General features: G+C 45.0%; 1 protein-coding gene across 7 annotated transcripts in view; it reads left to right on the top strand.

The window, feature by feature from the left end:
* The window catches only part of LDLRAD4 (low density lipoprotein receptor class A domain containing 4), a 284,848-nt gene extending 277,666 nt beyond the window's left edge, over positions 1-7,182 (top strand). For all 7 annotated transcript variants that reach the window (XM_074548131.1, XM_005486727.4, XM_014266815.3 and 4 more), the window contains one exon: positions 640-7,182. In XM_074548131.1, coding sequence (XP_074404232.1) covers positions 640-1,182 — 543 coding nt within the window. In that variant the 3' untranslated portion in view covers positions 1,183-7,182. The remainder of the gene's footprint in view (positions 1-639) is intronic.
* Positions 7,183-20,285: the final 13,103 nt, after the last annotated feature.

The following is a 20,285-nucleotide window of genomic DNA, read 5'->3' as shown; positions in this document are numbered from 1 at the left end:
CACTCACAGAGTATCTTGAATGCTTCCTTATGTAAAGCCTGTACTTCTCCAGGATTTTAATATACCAAGGACATAGTTTCCATCACAATGCAGAAGCTTTGTAGGTTCTCCCCAGAGGCTGAGTTCTGGCTGAGAACTGAGGGGGAGGAGGACACCTGATACACTGTGATGGTGAAGGCGTGAGATACACTGAGCCTTTACAGATTGTACTGAAATGACCATCTGAATTCTTTGGGGATGCATTAACTCTGAGTAGGAGGGGGAAGCTCAGACTGCAGCTGAAATTCAGTACTGGGACATTGTTGTAGAGCTAGTCAATTACTCAGACTAGAGAGAATTAATTTCCTGATTTCAGAAACAGAATAATTTTATTTTTGCTTGGAATGTTTTAGTTTCAGAAAGAGCTGTGTGGGGTCTTGTGCTTCCTTTGTGCAGCTGTTCTTGAGTGTGCTGGATCCTTCCTGCACCTCCTGCCTCTTCACCTGCAGGTATCTGTGTGCATGGTATCTGCTGGGTTTAACCTCTAAGACAGGTGGCAGGAAGAAGCGTTCTGTGTTTGATCAGTTTGGGGTGAGCACTGGAGCAGCCGCGGCGCTTGGCGCAGAGGTGGGGTCACGCGTGTCTCTCTTCCTGTTTCAGATCATGTACGCCCCGAGGTCCAGGGACAGGTTCACCACCCCATCCTTTATGCAGCGGGACCGTTTCAGTCGCTTCCAGCCCACCTACCCTTACATGCAGCATGAGATTGACCTTCCTCCCACCATCTCCCTCTCGGACGGCGAAGAGCCGCCGCCGTATCAGGGCCCGTGCACGCTGCAGCTCCGGGACCCCGAGCAGCAGATGGAGCTCAACCGGGAATCCGTCAGGGCGCCGCCCAACCGAACCATTTTTGATAGCGACTTGATAGACATCTCCATGTACAATGGGGGTCCCTGCCCACCCAGCAGCAACTCGGGCATAAGTGCAACCAACTATAGCAGTAATGGAAGGATGGAAGGACCGCCCCCGACGTACAGCGAGGTCATGGGCCATTACCCCGGCTCCTCTTTTTTCCATCACCAGCACAGCAACATGCCTCCTTCCTCGCAGAGGGGGAGCAGACTTCAGTTTCAGCAAAACAATTCAGAGAGCACAATAGTCCCCAGCAAAGGCCAGGACCGGAAGCCAGGGAACCTGGTCTAGGTCACCTGCCCAGGTGTGTTTGGACTGAAGACGGGAGAGCCCAGCGGGGCGGCGGAGGAAGAGCCCCATGCTCCGGTGCACAGTGTTGTTACGTGGTACAACTGAGTAAAACCAAACGTGCAAACCAGTTCTCTGTTTCTGATTCCTTTCAGGGGAATTGCATGCAAAGCAGATTGAAAGAAATACAAACTTCCATTCGGTTTGTCTATGAGCAGTGTTTCAGGGGAAAGGGGGGGATATATTATTTTTTTTTAATAAACTATTTCAAGTATTTAATTCTAAAAGTTAACTTAGCACAGAAATGAGGCTTGTACAGCCTGTTTTATACTCACTGAATGGCAGAAGGAAAAAGGTGGTTTTGCTAGATAAATGGGGGAAGAATTGGCCAGTTTGCTTTTTTTTTTCTCCCAGGATGTGAATTTTTTTTTTAATATGAAACAAAATTCCTGTTCTGTGTGCCAAGGTATAAAGTTGAGAACTTAGATGAATGCGAGGAATTAATTTGTGTTGTGATAAATGTGTTTTAAAAAGTTGCACTATCTTACTGTTTTAAAAAAAAGTATATATGAGGGAACTGTTTTATGTGAAGTTCTTCTATATGTTGTTGTTTCACCTGTGGAATAATGATAGAGCCCTAGAAGTAATCTGGAGGAGTTTGCCCCCTCCCCCTGGGTTTGCTAAAAGATGGGGACAGGACTTAGGCTAACATCTCTTGACTTTTACAATTCAAAAAATACAGGGACACTTGTCTTTGCAATAATTTGCATTCAAATAACAATGTATCAGTGAAGTGTCTTGGAGACTTTTGGATGGAAGAAGGCAAATATGAAATCCCAGCATTTTCCATCACTTAAGGTTTATCTATTTTGCAGTGTAGACTATTTCTTTCATAAATGGCAAAACTACAATTTCCAGATGCATTGATTTGTATTGATTCTAAGTGCTGCCATTCTTTTCCTTGTCATAATGCAGTATCACCAGTACTTACCGTGCTAGAGATTTCTGTCCTCACTGTAGCCTGAAATGTATTTAGTCGCATATCATGACATTATGCAATAAATGGTTTGAAAATGCAGGGTGGGATTATTTTCCCCTGCTCTGCTGTTCAAGTACGTGAGGCTGTCGTGGTTTTCGCTCTCCATTTCATCCTTTCAGATGCTGAAGTTCAGTCCTGGAGGTCCGTCCTGTCGAAGTGAGGGGAGCCCTTGTGGCTACCCCCCCCCCCCGTGGTGTTTTTGCAGCAGTACCAAGGGCACTCGTGGCACTGGTGCTGGCTCCTGGCAGGGTTGGTGGTGCACCAGGAATTCTCCCTGCAAACCATTTTGCTCTGGGCCCTGCTGCAGAAACCCTTCTGGGTGCACGATGTCTGCGTGACAACAGCAGGACTGTGCTCATGGCTAAAGGTGATTCATGTGTTCACCAAGTGTCTGTAAGCCCTGATTTTTGCTAACCTGGCCTGGAGAGTAGTTGGGAAGTGTTCCCTGCCTGTGTCGTGGCATCTGGGGTGTTTCTCCACTGGCTGTTCCCATGTGGAAGCACGCGCGGTGCCGGAACACAGTTGACAGAAGGTGATAGTGGCATCACAAGCACATGAAAAAGCACAAATTGCACTTAAAATGCATTTTGGAAATGGACTTAGAAGTAATCTTTAGAATCTTAGCTTGAATAGTTTCTAATATATAGGTGTATGAGTGTGTCATAGACCTCTTCACATTAAGGTCTTTCACTTTTTTTCTGTTTTCCTGAGCCTTGTGCTTGGTTGTGGGCAGCAGCTGCTGAGTGCCCCAAGGGCACCAATGCCCTGGTCCCATGGCTGGAAGCTGGATTTCTGCAGGACTTCTGTACATGGACTCTGATAACTGAAGTGCATCTTTGATCTATGCAGAGTTTTAATGCCAAAACTGTGTGTGTGTGTGTGTGTCTGCGTGCGTGTTGTCTTTTGGGCCTCAGTGTAGATTTGTTTTCTTCATAAGTTAATTTGATTTTATTCTAGTTTAGAAAACATTTGTATAACTGTTAGTCTGAATGCACAGCCCCATTTGTCTCTAATTGTTATTTTGGTCTGAGTCATGCTGGTAATGCAGAGTAAGGCTGTCTTTTATTGTATGTATTAATTGAAGGGAGAGGTAGAGATTGCATGGTGGGGTTCACTTATTTTTTTTCCTCTCAGACCCGCAGGACAGGTGTTTAGAAGATGATTAGGTGGCTTTCAGTCAGCTGGGGCTCTCATCACTGTCTGGTTCCTGGGAATAAAAGCTGTGAAATTAGATTTTGCAAAGAACCTAGAAACATAGTTCTTAGTTAAAAACAACAAACAGACAAAATCCAACCAGAGGACAAAGCCAGCAAATGTTGGTTTTGGTCTTCAGTGACTTTTGTCACTTGAGGAGCAAGCCTTTAAGCCAGAGTATATGTGTGCCTACACAGGTACTGTGCTGTTGCCTAAGTGAGGATTGTTTAGAGAAGCTTTGAGGTGAGAACAGCTGGAACTCAGTTGTCAGGGCAGAGCACACCTGGACTGGCCCTGGGCTTGGGCTGATTGGAGACCAACTTTCCCCATGTGTGATCTCAGCAAAGTGAGCCTTGAAGTTGCCTTCAAAGTTGCCTCTTGGGAATGTTCTTTCTTTAAAAACAGCCCTTTGCCATCTTTTACTGTCTCTGCATGCCAGTGGATTTATGCACGTCCCATTAACATTGTCCACTATGCTGTCTCTAAAGTTTTCTTGGATGAAAAGTTTTTCTGCCTGGAAAATGCAGCCTTTTCCAGTTCTTTAGAAAATATTTGTTTAAAAATAACTTGGTAATTGCTCACCTAATAGTTGCATCTCCTCTTGCATCTTTGTCTTCTCATCCCAGAATCCTCGAATCATCCTAGAATCATAGAACAAGCTGAGCTGGAAGAGACCCATCGGGATCATTGAATCTGGCTCCTGGCCCTGCACAGCCCCATCCCCAGGAGTCACACCATGTGCCTGAGAGCACTGCCCAAACTGAACTCTGTCAGGCTGGTGCTGTGGGGGAGCCTGTTCCAGTGCCCAGCCACCCTCTGGGGCAAGAATCTTTTCCCAATACCCAACCTCAGCTGCCCCTGGCACAGCTTCCTGCCATTTCCTTGGATGCTGTCACCGGTCAACAGGGTGAAGAGATCAGTGCCTGCTCCTCTTTTCCCCATGAGGAAGTTGTAACTGCACTGAGGGCTCCCCTCAGACTCCTCTGGGCTGGACAAAGAAGGTAACCTCAGTCACTCCTCATGGCTTCCCCTCGGGAGCCTTCATCATCCTCATGGCCCTCCTTTGGACGCTCTAATGGCTTAATGTCTGCTCTGCTTTCCCACATGTAATGTGGTGACTGAGCTCTGGGAGTGTGGTGATTAGTTCACTTGCTATAGGTGAGCTTGTAATCCTTCTGTTTTGGGGCCTCTCTTAGCAGTAAATAGGCTGTTTTCTGATGGATATTAGTGCTTTTCAATGGAAAGGCAGTCAACAGTGTAACATTAAAACACTCTCTATTTTTTCTTCCATTGACTTGGTAGAAAATCTGCTCTTGATAACAGAACAGATTGGTGAGCTCTGAAGATAAGTAATTCTATGAAGCATTTATGGAAGACCAGCTTTGAAAATATCCAGAATTGATAGACTGTATCCCAGGGCCACTCAATGAAACTGTCCTGCAAACACTGTAGCATTAATTGTGTAGATTTTATATGTCTCATACCACAAAACCTACATAATATGTGTGTGGTGTTCTCTATGTGATAGATCATATTTGCCTGAATTCTGGTTGCATCTTCTGACTTTGCCCAGTAACTCGTTTTCCAAAAATTCAGAATAGTGATGTTCCTACTTTAGAAATTTTCAGGTTGAAAGATCTTTTTCTTTCAAATGCACCTTTATGAAATAAAGTTTTGTGACCTCTGTCCTACTGCAAAGACTAATTTTTCCCTTACATGTCTTGGCATGGCTCTCTTCTTGATGCTGAATATGCCCCATCTTTGGTGTTTTTGTATGATCTTTGAGGGCTAGAAAAGGCAGGGGATTTAACAAAGGAAAAAACCTGTTTCTTTCCCAGTTTACCAATGCAGCACTTGGCACTTAGCTCTAATTCTGTACCTATGTTTAGAACAATTGTGTTTGGGCCTGCCTCAGTGCTGGACAAGCAGACTGAGTGGGATGCTGCTTAAAAGGTGTGAGTGAGGGACAGGAAGAGGGGTATCCAGCCAACAGTGCAGTGTTCAGATCCCTTTCCTGGCATGTGTGGCACATCCAGAATTCATAGGCATTTGTATAATAGGATTTTTTCATCAGGGAGGATCTAATTACGCTACTCCTGATCTTGTCACTGATGGACTCTGCATGTAGGCCAGTCTTGGGCTGATGGGACTTTATTACAGCATGAATTTCCCCTGGGAGTATGATAACTCCAGCATATGCCCCATGTACAAGTTCCTGATGGCCAGTGAGGAAGATGATTGTGTTCCTGCACTCATGGAATCTGCTGTGCTTCAATTTGGCCTTTTATTACTGCTTGCCCACTGCTTATACCAGTTTGTCCCAGCTGGAAGGTGCTTGTTATGCCAAATCCCAGAATGTTCTTGGTGCAGATATATTTTTTTTAAAAAGTGTCATTGAGAGTTCTTGGTTTTTTTTCTGTAAATGAGGTGCAGGGAAGGGTAAGGAACAGAATTGCATTGCTTATTAAGGAGTGCACTTCTTTGCAATAGAGAAGAAATCCTTGTCCTGCTGAAGAGCCCTGAGTGGAGGCTGTCTGGAGCAGTGCTGTCTGAGGTGGTCATTTCTAACCCTGCCAGGCAGTGAGATGCTGGGCCTTACAACTGACACTGTAATCTGTAAGGAATGTTTGGATGCTTTGGAGAGGATTGATTGCTGACCTTTCTCTGACTCTATCCCTGAGCACTCACGGTAGCTAAGGTAACCTGATTTTGTAGGCGAAGAAAAACAAAATAGCAAGTTGGTAAAAAATAGATACGCATCGATGTCTTTTTTTGCCCCCCCTCCAAGGATAAACAATAGGCTTGCTGGCACATTTGAAAGTATTCAGGGTTATTCACAGGTTCTCTCTGGTCATTACAGTTAAGTCATGTCCATGCACATACAGACCTGCTTGCAGACTTGTCCCCTTGATTCTGTCTGTGCTAGTTTCTATTCCATGATCACCTTCCAGAAGTGCTGAATGGCTCGGTATTGAGCTCTCAGTGACAATGGCAGGTCATTTGTCAAACAGCAGGAAGCCTGAGGAGTATTTGCTTTTCAGTCCTGTAAATGTCATGACCTATGTTTTTATCAGTAGGGGGCTTTCTTGCTGCACCAGTTCTTGCCTGTCACCTGGTGTGCTTGTGCATCTTCCATCCAACAGCTCTCTCCCCTTTTGGGTGAGCTTTGAAAAATCTTTGTGCTTTGGGATAACCCCAATGCAGATCTCGTGTATTGATGTACAGGAAGAAAGTAACACTTGTGTACCCTACATCTCATAAGCATGTTTTTCAGACCTACCTGATGGTGAGAACCAAGTGTTCCTTCTGTGCAGTGGGTTCAGATGAAGTCTGGCTTTTGATTGCATCCTTGCTTTTTAGATAAAGGCTGTTGCACATAATTTAATTACACATATCTGGTCTTTCTGTGCACTGTGTTGCCTGCTTGCCCACCAGTACAATTACAGCTTTTCTCCTACACTAGCCCCAGATGTGTCAATCATTTCAGTCCCTGGAAAGAGGCAGCTTTATTGAGTTGTCTGAGGCCTTTTAAAACATGGAATAGTCCCTTGTTGTTGAACTAAAGAGAGGTTTCCCATCCAAAAACTGGTCTCCATGTTTTGTTAGGAAATTCAGCTTTAGGTTTTGAGAGTATGCTGACTGAAAATGTTGGCAGGATTTTTTTTTTAGTTAATATATTGTTTGCCAGCCTATCCAGAGATGTAAATTACCTTTTGAGCCACCTCTGATTGCATTTTTGGGCTGGCAAAAGCCCCATTGGGCACAGTGGAGGGGCCTACTGATGTTTTCTTGAAATTGTCATTGGCATTAAATGTATTTCAGGGATGCTAATGCTGTTTTGGTAACCACCCAGTACAATTCTCCTGCTTTTGAAAGGGAAGATCAAGGACCATTTTGTGTCACAAACTCTCCTGGCTACTTCTGCCTTGCTGGTGTCTCTTCTGTTTTTAGGCTGAACACAAGCAACTCGGGTATTGCTGGTGTTGCTTTCTTGCTATAAAGGAGCTTACCTTTTGATGTTGATTAATGATAGAAAAACAAAACTGTAATGTGGATATACTTCCCCTTCCCTCTGACAGAAGTGTGATTTACGGCCAGAGATGATGCTTTTTCTTTGCTATATTGCTGCTGCTGTTTTAAGTGGTTTGGTGTGTGAGCTTCCTGAAGCAACACAGTGTGTGTAGGATCTCGTGGGTGACAAAGCTGTCTCTTTTCTTCTTCCTTTCTCTCCTTGGTTTGTGCTTGTCTGTCTGCTGTGGTAGGTTTACTAATCAATTAAAGACATCCTTATTAGGTATAATTTTGAGGAGGTTTGCATGTCAGTAGTTTGTAAGCAACTAAGGTGCCTCATGTTCAGGTCTGAGCTGATAGGAATCCCCTTGCACTCAAGAGGGCCTGATCCAAAGCCTGCTGAAGTTGGTAGGAAGACTCTTGCCAACTTCAGGGGGCTTTGCATCTGGCCTTACACTCCCACCTTTGTTGTGCCTCACTTAAAATGGTGCTTTTTCAGTTGTCTGTCTTTTTATCTAGTTTGTTTTTTTTTTTCTTTGTATGGTGCTGTGTATAACTTGAATATATTATGCACATATCCTACCCAATGGGTAGAACAAGCAAACAAACAAATGAAAACAAATAGATGTTGTTAATACTGTAAGATAGTGTACAGATGATACCAATTTTAACACAAAAAAATGGCATAGACTTTCTGAATGCCAATCTGTGCGTGGTCCTTTTTTTGTAAGAAAGTTTGCAAATGAATGCATACAAATGACAAAAAGTCTATGTATTTTATTTTCCTATTAAATATCAATATAATATCATAAGGGAAAAAGGTTAAACAAATCCTTTTTGACAAGCCTGTGTATAGCAATTAGTCATTTGATGCATCTTTGCTGTGAAGATTTCTTCTTTTTTCTTAATGTGTCACTTTAAAAAAAAAGGAAAAAACCACAAAACAAACAAAACCTCCACAGCTTTAACCTTGCAACTAAATGCTTCTCGTATTGGTTGTTGCCTTGCTATTGCTGAGTTGGACCAGTATTAGTTACTACTTCTCCAGCAGATACATTATTTATTACTATCTGTGATTACCTTTTTTTTTTTTTAACTTAGAAATGGGCTAAAACTTTTCAAACCTTTTTAATCACATCCTAGATTTGAAATGAAGCTCAGACAAGTGGGAACTGACCCAAAGCATCCCTGCAAAATCAAAACCAGGCCAATGAGAGTTCTGTGACAGCAGCCAACCCTCTGTGCCCACTGCTGGCGCACCATGCTGCCACTACAGACTGTCCTTGGGCTTGGGGTGTGGATGGACTCCCTGGTGACCCTGGTGTCCTTGGGATGTGGATGGGCTCCCTGGTGACCTATGCTCTTGCAGGGTGGACAAGAGTGGCCCCAGCTAGTAGTGAATGCAGGGTTTGAGTGGGAGCTTTGAGTTGGCAGCTCTGCTGCTGTGTTGGCTTCTGACAGCAATGGCTCACCCAGGTTCATATTTAAGGTGACAGAGAAATGCTTAGACCTGTTCAAACCCAATGGGGGAAGTGGTGTGGGCAGTAATGTTACACTTCAGCTTCCTGCCGGGCTCCCTTGGTAGTTAGTTCTCCCCTGGCGTCTCCCTGTGTTTGGCGCTCCATTCCTGTGCTCCGCACGCTCTCCGGTAAAGCAAATACCTCAGGAAAACTCACCATGAAGTTCTAGTGTAGGGACTTGCAGATGCTGTATTTACTTTTCTAACCTGTTAGTTCTGACTATCCCAGGACAGTAGGTAATATAAAAGTTTATTGGTCCGAGACAGACTCGTCCTCTCACAGATGGATGCCAACTACTCTTTGATAGACACTCCTGTCTGTATGTAGCTTTTTTATACTTGCCAGGCTTTAACCACAGATGTAAGGTAGCAAGGTGTTGGGTAATGTTTGAGATGGCCTTTTGGTTTGGTTTTTCAGACGATTAGCAGAGTGCTGTGCTGAAACTCAGGGGGCCTTACCCGGGGCCGGTGAAGTCAGTGGTGGGGCTTCCTCTGGTTTGAGTGGGCTTTCAACCCGTCCGTGGCGCTGGAGGGTGGTGCCTGGGGCACACTCCTTCACTGCTTCTCTGTCCACCTGGAGCATCTACACCTTTGTCTGTAAATATCTCTTGAAAAGCCCTCACAGGAGTCCTGTATCTGAATGTTGACCATGGTTGTTTTGGCTTTTTTTTTTTGTTTTTAAAGAAGTGTGTTAAGTTTCTTATGGCCAGTTCTGCATCATCATGCCCTCATAGGTAGCTTGTATCATCACATCCTTCTGTTTATTGAGCTGTTCTGTCAGTAAGCATGTACCATGGGTAAATACACATATTTCCTGATTGTCACTTGTTAATTCATTTATTGTTTGTCAGGGCGTGGAGTAATTGTTTTGGAAGTGTGCCTTGCCTGGCCATCCTCACGTTTCTGTTTGCACTGCAGAACCACTTCTGTGCATGAAGGAAGAGAAGCAAACAAAAAACCCCGGGCCTTCACTAGGAAGACTGTACAGAGTAAACCTCCTGCTGGAGGAGTCTAGAGTAGGATTTATCATAACAAAACATGCATATTGAGTGGACCAAACACGAGCATGTCTTCTTTTAGAGGCACTAATTTGCTTTGAAGCTGCAGTGGAAAGAGCAGACTGTCTGTCTATTAAGTGTATTCACAGCTGTGTTCATGCTTTTCCATTTACCACAAAGCACAGCAGGCAGCCAAGATTTCCAAAGGACTGTGAGCAGAAGTTACGAGAGCCGCAGGCATCATAGACCTGGACAGCAAAAACAATAATAATAATAATTTTTAAAAAATCACTTTAGTATTCCTTAACAAAGCTTTTCTACTCATAATGTAAAGACTACACAAGCGTTGATAGGGGTTTTATCTTTGTATAACTCTCAACTGCCCAATGCTGCTGTGCTCAGAGCATTTCATGATGGTATGTACATCTGTCAGGCTGTTACACTCAAAATTAACCATCAAATGCCTGTTTTTAGAGTGTTACCCTTTATTTGTTGTTTTTTGCTAGTTAATTTACCGTGTAAAATGCTTTATTGCTGTATGGATTTTAATTTTTTTTTTTTGTATCTCCAACATTGTGGCTTTCAAGATCACCTTTTCAACACATCTATTATTTTTGTCCATTTTCTTTCAGGCTATTCTGAAATATGTACAGCACTATCAACAATATTTAATCTTTCTTTTAAAATTTATTGTTGTAAAACAAAGCTATTAAGAACAGTAAGTCTTTTTACAACTGTATTGGAATTTCTCAATCGCTGTTCATGTGATGCTATGACAAACCTGGCTTGCTTTACTTTTTATTTTTTTTAATTTTATTTTGTGTTTAACACAATAATTTGTTGCTTATTTTCCACCGTAACTCCCAGTTATATACAGAAAAAAGATTTCAACTGTTGTGTATCTGACTCTTTTAATTGAGCAAATGGTGATGTCCTAGTTTTTAGACCTAAGGTCTGTTTATTGCAATACTTTTAAAGGAAGATGTTGCTCTAAGTGCTGTTGTTAGTTTTAAATACAGATTTTATGCTTGTTCTTAATATGCTGTGGTTAAACCATGGCACAAAATTATTAAAAAGTATTAAATCCATTTGTCTCCTGTTGGATTTATTTTCCCTTTGAAGTGAAAAAAACAAAAAAGCATGGAACACTAGAGTGGCTTTGGTAAAAATAAGTACTTGTCTCTTTCCCTTGCTGTGTCTGATGAGGGTTTAAGATCAGTCTTGTGACCCTCCCACTCTGGTGATTAATGCTGGGACGGTTCTGTGCCATAGGATGGGCTGGAGCAGGAACAGGGAGACAGCCTGTCACACACTGGAGGTCAGTCTAGGCACTTAATCTAAGCCAGTTTGTGCTTTCAATTCCTTTAAGACAACAACCCCACCTCGATCTCATTTCAAGCCCTGCTGGTGGTGCCAGCCTCTGGCACAGCAGTGCTGACTGACCAGCAGGGAGGGGGGATAAGCAATGCCCCAAAGCACTGAGCTGCAAAACTTCTTTAACAAATGAAGGTGCAAAATATGGCTTGTGGGAGGGAGATTCACAACCTGGTTTAAGAAAGCTGGGACATGCTTTGGCCAGTGCTTAAAAAAAGAGCAGTTACGGTCCAGTAATGAGGTGGAGAGAGGGATGATGCTCTCAGTAAGATACCAGATGAAAGGGTCCTTTGCAAAGATCTGTCTTTGGCAATACAGATCTTTGCAAGGGAGATCAAATTATCCCTGGCTGGCACTTCCCACTTTGCCATACTAAAGCTTAGCAAAACTGGGAAAGAACAGATAGTTTCTGTACATTCTGTGTATGAAGTGATGGTTTATTTAGCATGATAATTAATAACATAGTTTTCATGGTTTATGTTTTATACCTGTGTTTGCTGGGTGTCTGTATTGCTGCGATGTGATGCTGAGTTTGATACTTCAAACCTGGGGTTTTCTTGCAGGTCTTTTCCAGGAAGGGGTTTGCTGTGGGAGCCATGGTCCATCCCACTTCAGGCAGCCTGCTGTGGAGCTGCCTTTACATTCCACTCAGAGAGGAACCAGGGGGTGTTCCCCTTGCTGCTGTTCTTTTCAAAGACTTAGTTCTTTAAATGTTACAGTACTTCGTTTTGGGTCAAAAGTAATCATATTTTTTTCCTATAACCACCCTGAGCTTGCTCTCCTCCACGTACAGCACTTTAATTCTTCTTTAGTATGTAGAAAATGCTAGTTCCTTAGTCCTTAGAAGTCCTCTAAATCTCCAAGCTTCTGCTCCTCCTCTGCTGTCTGAACCCTGAACTCCCTGGAAACTGCATTTTTTGAGCCTGCTTTGATCTTTTACTTAATCTGGTTTTAATTGTATTTATATTTAGTTTATAATATGCCATTCTGTTTGATTGTGTTTTAATATCACTGCCAGTGGTTGCAACTCGACTGTAAATGGGATGTCTCATCTCAGTAGGGTTACTTTTTTTCTGCTGAAAGATTAATATAGTGGCTGCTGCAGTCCTGTGAAACCTCTAGGTCTGGCTTCCAGGCTCCCAGCAGTATTGTGTCTCATTTCAAACACCCTGGTTTTAACATCCCAAACCCTTTTCTTCCAAAGACCCCTCTGTAATGAGACTTCGTTACTTAGACAAAAATTAATTAGGCTTCTCTCATTATCACTGTTTTGATCGGTTGTGCTTTAAGTGAGTTCTAATTAAAATGCACATTTTAAAACCCTTACTGCTGAATCCTCTCCTAATAGCTCGCTTCTACTGTGGCGATGCCCTGCTTTTTGTGCAGTTTGCATTGTGCTGCTTTTGCAGAACTCTAGCATTGATTAAGAAAACTAAAAACTTGCATGATTTTTTTTTCTGCTTGTTTTCTACATTTTTTTTCCAGACTGGCTGCCAAATGATTGCTCCTGAGAGCCTGAGAATGGGGATTAGAGCTGAAACACTGAATTCTTTACATGTGGTAAAATTGATGAGCTGAGTTTCTCAGTGTCCTGTATAGTCAGTAACCCTACTTGTTCCCAGAATGTTCCAAAACATAAGGGGGAAGCTGTATGCTGCAGTTTTTACTATTTAACTGCAAATTTCTGCTTGCCCTAGGTGTTCCAAATTGCCTTAAATGCATTGTTTATTTTGGCAGGACTGCACGATCCATCCCAGGGATTCCTGCCACATGCTAAGCCTGTGGATGCTCTGCTGTGGCTAGAGGGGGACATTGGAAGGCTGACCCTCCTTAAAAAGGGGCTAATCTGTAAATCAGACAAAATATTTTGTATCCTTTAATGGTTTCCACTCTGAAGTGTGTTGCAGAGCAGCAGCAGAAAGGTGCCAAAAGTATTTTAAAGAGGAGGAAACATATGAAGAAGTACATGCTAGGTCTCAGCACAGCCTGTGGCAATACTGGGAATAACCTTTCCCTGCCACCATTCCCAGTCCCTCTCTCTGCCCACTTCCAACACATCCCACTGTCTTGTGCAGAGCTATTTTCTGTTTGGCAGGGCTTTGAGCAAGCAGCCAGGACATAGCCACCCCTTGTTCAGAGAAAGAGGGCATCTTTTTCAGAGGCCAAAATGCCACCCTTGAGCCCCCGTCAGTGCCAACACCAGATCATTCCAGCTTAATTTAACATTTGCAGACATTATAGTGATTGACAGTTGAGTTGAGTGGAAAATTCCAGTTTAATCCTGCTCTGTGTGCCACAGACATGGGCTCAGACAGCTTGACCTACATTTAACCCTGGGCAGCAAGAAATTCTTAGGAGAAAAGAGAAAAAGTGGTTTTCATCTGAAAGCAGTGAGAACATTCCCACTTATTACATGTCCCTGTGTATATGCAAACACGTGTAATTGTGTTACAGTGCTGTGAATATTTCATGAACTGAGCCAAGTTTGTCCTGGTTGGCTTTACTTGGTGAAGAAGACGTGTAAGTCAAATATAAAAGCACAAGTGTGCTTGTATAACTTCTCAGTAGGGTTTATGGCAACAGCAAAAAGGATAGGAGCTAGTTCTTTCCTAACAAGGAGGTTAGGATTTTAAGTGCTATAAAATTTGCTTATGCTACAAACTTTATATCTCTTGGGGGAAAAGTTGATGAGCTGGTAACTTCAACTAATGTACTGTCAGGAGAAGCTTAACACGTAAGGCTTGACTGAGGGACTGCAGAGTCAGTCTGGTTTCTTTCACCCCCCCCCTCCTTCTGCAGATCAAAGGTGCTGATAGTGACTGACTGTGTTTGTTTTGGGAAGTTACAGGTGCACTACTGGGTGTCACAGCTTTTCAGCGAGAGGTGCATTGGCAAACAAGAAAAGCCCTGTGGCTGAGTGATAACTGCATTAAGTACTCAGCATGCAGGCCCTCTCACCTTCTACAGTCATGCTGTATCTTATACCTATAGATAATATGCATGCTATCTCCAGCCATATGCCAGGGCAATCAGGCACTGTGCTGTAAAATTGTGCTCTGTCAGGGAAATGGCATCAGGTGCACTTAAATCCCCACCTGTCAGGGCACAGAAGTGAAGTGCCTGTCTGCAGTGAAACTGTGCTCGAGAGTAAACTGCAGCTGTAGCCTGAGTGCTGCTTGTGCACTGGCACTTCTATTTTTGAAGAAGATTGCCTGTACGTGGGTCTGTGCTGTGCAGAGGTGTGAGGGCTACTGCACAGCAATCCAGCAATAGAAAATACACTGTTAGGACATCAGGCAGAACTTTGAGGTCACTTCTATAAAATGACACTGTGTTCTCTTTATGTTCATGGCTTTTCTAACCTAATCCAGCATAAAAACTTTATTCAGGTATTTAGCTAACCACATCATTAGTCATCAGTTAGCCAAGGCTGAGAAATTTCCCTTTCTCCACTACAATTCATCCAAAGGTCTCCTTCTGCATTGAAACACAGCTGCCACATCTGGGAGGTAGCTGGGGGTCACAGCTGTGTGCAGGCACCTGTTTTTGGGGAAAAGCTGCTCCAAGGTGGCCCTCAGGCAGGGCTGGATAAAGAGCTGGTGTAAATGTGCTGGTGGAAGTTCTTGACAGTGCCAGCGGAGGGGATCAGCACCACTTACTGCAGAGTCTGTTCAGCTGAAGGGCAAGAACAGCATCACTGCTCATGAGATCTCTCATGTTCTCCTATATCAACACCCTTACAAGGTCTGGCAACTCTTTTTGTGCCTATGAACAAATCCATGTGAAACTATAACAAAAAAAGGATGTGAGGCAAACTTGCAGTTTGTGTATTTAGAACCTCATGGTGGAGTTGGATTTTGTCTCCACCTGCTTTGTGATCCCAGATGGAAGGTCATCAGCAAGCACAAAGGCCAGGTCAAGGCAGTGTTCACAAGGAGCCTGTGCTGTCTCTCCATGCCTGCTTTGGGTCACCAAGGCAGCCCATTGAAATTACCAGTGCTGGATCTGTTCCACTACCAGCCTCCCAGCAGTACAGTTCTGATTGATATTAAATGTAGGATCCCAACTGCATTTCTGATGGATTCAGCATAGCATTTCAGGTGGAAATTACATCAGTTTTATGACTTTAGTCTGATTGCAAGAGTACATAAGATTTTTTATTCAGCATGAGTTTGAGAGGAGGACACAGACTATTCAATACTTGACTGGCAATGGAGTTGACTCAAGAACTGTAGCATGTTTGGGCATTATTCCTAAACAAGCCTGAATATCCTCCCCTGTGTTCCCTCCTCTCTGATTGTCCAATCAATTCATCAAGCTCAAGCCCAAACTTAACACTACATGTTACCCTGCGGGCTTTTGAAATCAAGATGTATTCTTTCTACTTGAGAAGATCATAAAAATAGGTAGCTAATTGCCAGGGAATAATTACAATTCTCTAATTATTATTGTTGCTGATGGTAAGTGATGAACAAGGATGAATGTGATGCAATGCCCTAAGCTGACACCCTGAAGGGGACACAATCAGAGGAATATTTTTCAACTTTGGCTCCAGCAGCATCTTGAGTCACTATTTTCGCTCTGGCCTGTTACTGGGTCACAGCTTTGGCTCCAACCCTGCTCAAAAGGCTCAGCTGCACCTTCAGCTGCACCTTCAGCTTGGGCACTAATTTCAGCTGTGACTGGCTCTGGTCTTTGTTCTGGCCATTATTTTGACTGGCCCCATTTTCACTATTGCTTCAGCTCCAGCCATTGCTTAGGCCAAGATTTCAGCTCCTCTTGGGCTGAGACTTCATCTGTTCCCCTGTCAGGCTCTGACTTTGGTTCTGGGCCCATCTTAGGCCACAATTTTGACTCTGGGTCCTGCTCAGGATGTAAATTCAGCTTTGGCCCTATATTGAGCTGCTGTTTCCACTTAGCTCCATCTTGGTCCGCAACTTTTTCTCCTGCCTGTTTCAGGCCAGTACTTGAGCGCCAGCCCCACGCTGGTCATAGGTTTGGCTCTGGCTGTACATCACTCTTTGAGCTGGGCTCCATCCTCTGCTCCTCGACCCTGTATCTTCATCTCCAACTTGGTATCAGGCTTCAGCTCTGGCCCCTGGCTGGGCTGTGGTTTTGGCTCTGGTCCCATCAGGCTGTGACTGCAGGTCTGACCTCTGTTCAGGCTGTGAGTAGAGGTCAGGAGCCACCTTGGGCCTCTATCATGTCTCCAGCCCTGTCTTGGGCAATGTTCGCAGCTCCAGGACCCATCCTGAGCCACAACTTTGATTCTGGTCCCATCTTGGTTCATGAGTTTGTCCCCAGCCTGATACAGGGCTCTGAATCCAGCTCCAGCTCAGGCTCCCATGTCTGCTCTGCCCCTGCTTGGTCTTTGACTCTGCTCTGCCCCTGCTTGGTCTTTGACTCTGCTCTGCCCTTCTCAGTTCATGACTTTGGGTCCAGCCTGACATGGGGCAGCAACTTTGGCTCTGGTCCCTGCTTGGGCTGTGACTGGTGCCAGATTGAGCTGTTAACCTCAGCTTTGTAAAGATACTGGAGTGAGACTTTATCTGCTCCCATCTGTGGCAGCAGTTTGAGCTCTGGCTGCCTCAGGCTGCTACTGCAGCTCTGGCCTAACACTGGGTTGAGATTTTTGTGTCAGCCCCATCTTTGGCTGTAATTTTGGCTCTGGCCATTGTTCAGGTGGCTGCTTTGGGTCTGACCCCTCCTCAGGAGGCTGCTGTGACTTGGCCACTATTTGGGCCATGGCTTTGGCTCTGGCCCTGTCTTGGCTTGTGACTGTTGTCTCCAGCCACATCTTCGTCTGCAACTTTGGCTTAAGCTATGGCTCAGGCCACAAACTTGGCTTAATTTCCATCTTGGGCTCCTGCTTTTGCTCCTGCTTTGGCTCTGATTGCAGTTGTGGTTCTGGATTGGTATGGGGCTGTGACTTAACCTCCGGCCTGATATTGGCCAGATGCTCTGCCAACAGCTTGATAGTAGAGGACAGCTTTGGCTCTGGCCCCAGTTGGAGGCTATTACAGCTCTTATTTGGGCTGCTACTTCAGCTTCACTCCTGTGTCAAGCTGTGGCCTAGACTCTGGCCACATGGCCATCCACATCTTTGTCACTGCTTTGATACTCAGTTGCAACTTTGCCTTTAGTCCCTGCTTGGTTCATGACTTCTGCTTTAGCTCATTTCAGGCTGCAACTTTTCTTCTTGAGCAGTGATTTCAGCCCTGTTCCCTGTTCAATGACTGGTGGCTATTTTCAAGCCACGTCCACTGTGAGGCCGTGAGCTTGGCTCAGTTTTTGGATCAGGGCTTCAGCTCTGGTCCCTGCTCCAGCCCAGGTGAGGATCATGGCTTCTGCTCCAGTACCATATTGAGCTATGACTTGGGCTCTGGCCTCATTTCAAGGCATAAGTTTGGCTCCAGCCCTATATCAGACTGTGATTTTAGCTCCAACCCCATCCTGAGCTGTAACATCAGTGGTAGTGCCACTTTTGCCGTATCTTTGGCTCTTGCTCAATCTCAGCATGTCTGTGGCTCTGGCCCCTATTTGGGTTGCTATTTGTTCCTTGTCATATCGTGGGCTGTTACTTTGCTTCTAGGGGAAATCTTGGGCCATGGTTTCAGCTCTGGCCCCATCTCTCTAGATGTGACTTTAGCTCCATTGCAATTTCAGGCCATGATTTCAGTTCCAGACACATCTTGGGCCTCAGACAGGTCTGGCCTAATACCAGGGTGCTACTTCAGCTTCAGTACCTGTTTGGTCTGTGACTGTGGCTAGGGCTGGATAGCAGGTTGTGGCTGTGGCTGTAGCCCCATGTTGATCTGTGGCTTCATCTCAGTGGCATGAGTTCAGCTCTGGCCCAATATTTGGCTGTGATTTGGACGCCTGGAGAAGTTACCTAGAACAGAAGCTAGACAGAGTAAGAGAAATAAAGTAGGTATTTATTAAAAAGGCCTTCAAAGATTACACCTTGGGCAGTACAAGAGCCTGGTGACCTTGGTTCACAGGCTGGAAAAGGATTGTTTTTTTCACCTGTGAAGAGAACTTGCTAACATGTTATATCAAGTTCAGAGTTATATACTAATGCAGTACAGAATCTGAAAAATAAGAGAGCTAAAACTTCATCACCTTCAGTTCCTGCTCTGTCTTGGACCCCTACTTGCCTCCAACTCAAATTTGGCTCTGGTCCATGCTTACACAGTGAGTGCCACAGCAGTCTGGCAGCAGTGTAGGCTCTGGCCCTAACTCTGGCTATGGCTTTGGTTCCAGCCCATCTTGGGTTATGAACTTTTTGGCTCTGGCACTGCCTCAGGTGGTGATTGCTGTTCTGTCCTGATACTGGGCCATAATTTTTGTTCCAGTCCCAGTAGGGATGTTATCTTGGCTCTGGGCCCACCTTTAGCTGCAATTTTGGCTCTGGACAGTGCTTGGGCTTTGATTTTGTCTGTTCCCCATCTTGAGCAGCAACTTAGGCCCAAGCCAAGTAGGGAGTTGTGATGTTGGCTCTGGCTCTGCACTGGTTTGCAGCTTCAGCTCCAGTCACATCTTGGATTGGGATTTCAGATCTGCCCCCTGCTTGGACCTTCACATCTACTCCAGTTCCATCCTGGGGCCCCAATTTTGGCACAGATTCCCTGTTTTGATCACAGCATGTACTCTGGACTCATCTTGGGATCCCAATTGCAGGCACAGTTTCAGGTCCAGCCCCTTGGTGATGCTGTGCAGTGGTGTTTACATGTGAGCTGGCACCAGACAGCAGTGGGAGAGGTGGCCAAAGCAGCCATTTCCCTGCTGTACATGTATTGATCGATGTCTCAGTCCTGGTCTCACCAGATTTCTGAAGCTTTGCAGAGGTGGAGGGACCCACACCCCCACCCACCCTCTAGAGCCTGAAGGGACAGCCCTTTCCCATGAGGGTGCTGAACAGCAAGAGGTAAAAAGGCAAGCCCTGGTAGCACTGACTGAACGGTCCTACAGGCAACAGAAGATGCTGCTGGGCTTCTCACCTCACCAAGGACTCCTGGCACTCACTGGGCACTCCCTTGGTTGGGTCACTTGTGGGCTGCCTCAGGGGCTCTTGGTGCTGTGGCCAAACTGCCTTCCCAGGCCATGGCACCTGCTCCCCTGTCCTTCTCTGCTGCTGAAGGCTCTCACTGACACTGTTCCACCTTAAGGGACACTGCTGCCACACGAGTGTGCCAACTGTGCTGGCCTGGGCACCAGAAGGAGATGCTGTCCCCAGGTGCCCCCTGCTTGCCCCAGCCTGCCAGCACAGTGCAGGCACACGGCCTCTTCAAAGCGTGGTGGCCCCTGGTTGCCAGCCATGCAGACTCATGCTAAGGCAGACTGTCACTAACAAGAACTGCACCTCAGTATCATGGCAATAATTTATAAGTGAGATACAGGACAGAAGTCAACTTTAGCTTAGTTAAAACTGCAGCATGGCTGGGTACCTGCTGGGCACCAAGTGGCATTACATTCATTGGGCAGCCCAGGAAACTCCCCAGGTGCTCTCTGCACTAACAAGGCAGAGGTTCCATAGAAGGCCAATTTGAGACAAGATCATCAAGCATGTGACTAATTGTCAAAAAAGCTCTCCAGGTCAGACTTCTAAAGTCTTGAAGATTTCCCCTCTGGCTTTGTATAAATGGATCCATGTAACTCTGTGCTTTGTCAATTGACATGCTGGGTGGAGGAAGTGGTTGTCCCAGAAACTCCTCAAGCTTCTCCATGCTGCAAAATTGACCACCTACACAGAGGAGGCACTTGGCAAGAGTCCCCGTGAGCTGTTCCTGCAGCCGCACAAATGATCACACAGGACAGTCAACTCCAGGTCAATCAGCTTTTGTACTTGGCATGAGTAGAGATGGATCAATAAACACTGGAGTGGTCACAGGCCAGCTGGGCAAGGGGAAGGGCAGGAAGAGGTGCTGTAATGAACAAGTTCTAACATGTCTCAGGGCTAAAAACTCATCCT

The sequence above is a fragment of the Zonotrichia albicollis genome, chromosome 1, assembly GCF_047830755.1.
Source record: "Zonotrichia albicollis isolate bZonAlb1 chromosome 1, bZonAlb1.hap1, whole genome shotgun sequence".
In the NCBI taxonomy this organism is placed as follows: Eukaryota; Metazoa; Chordata; class Aves; order Passeriformes; family Passerellidae; genus Zonotrichia; species Zonotrichia albicollis.
This window is presented reverse-complemented; position numbering and strand designations above follow the sequence as displayed.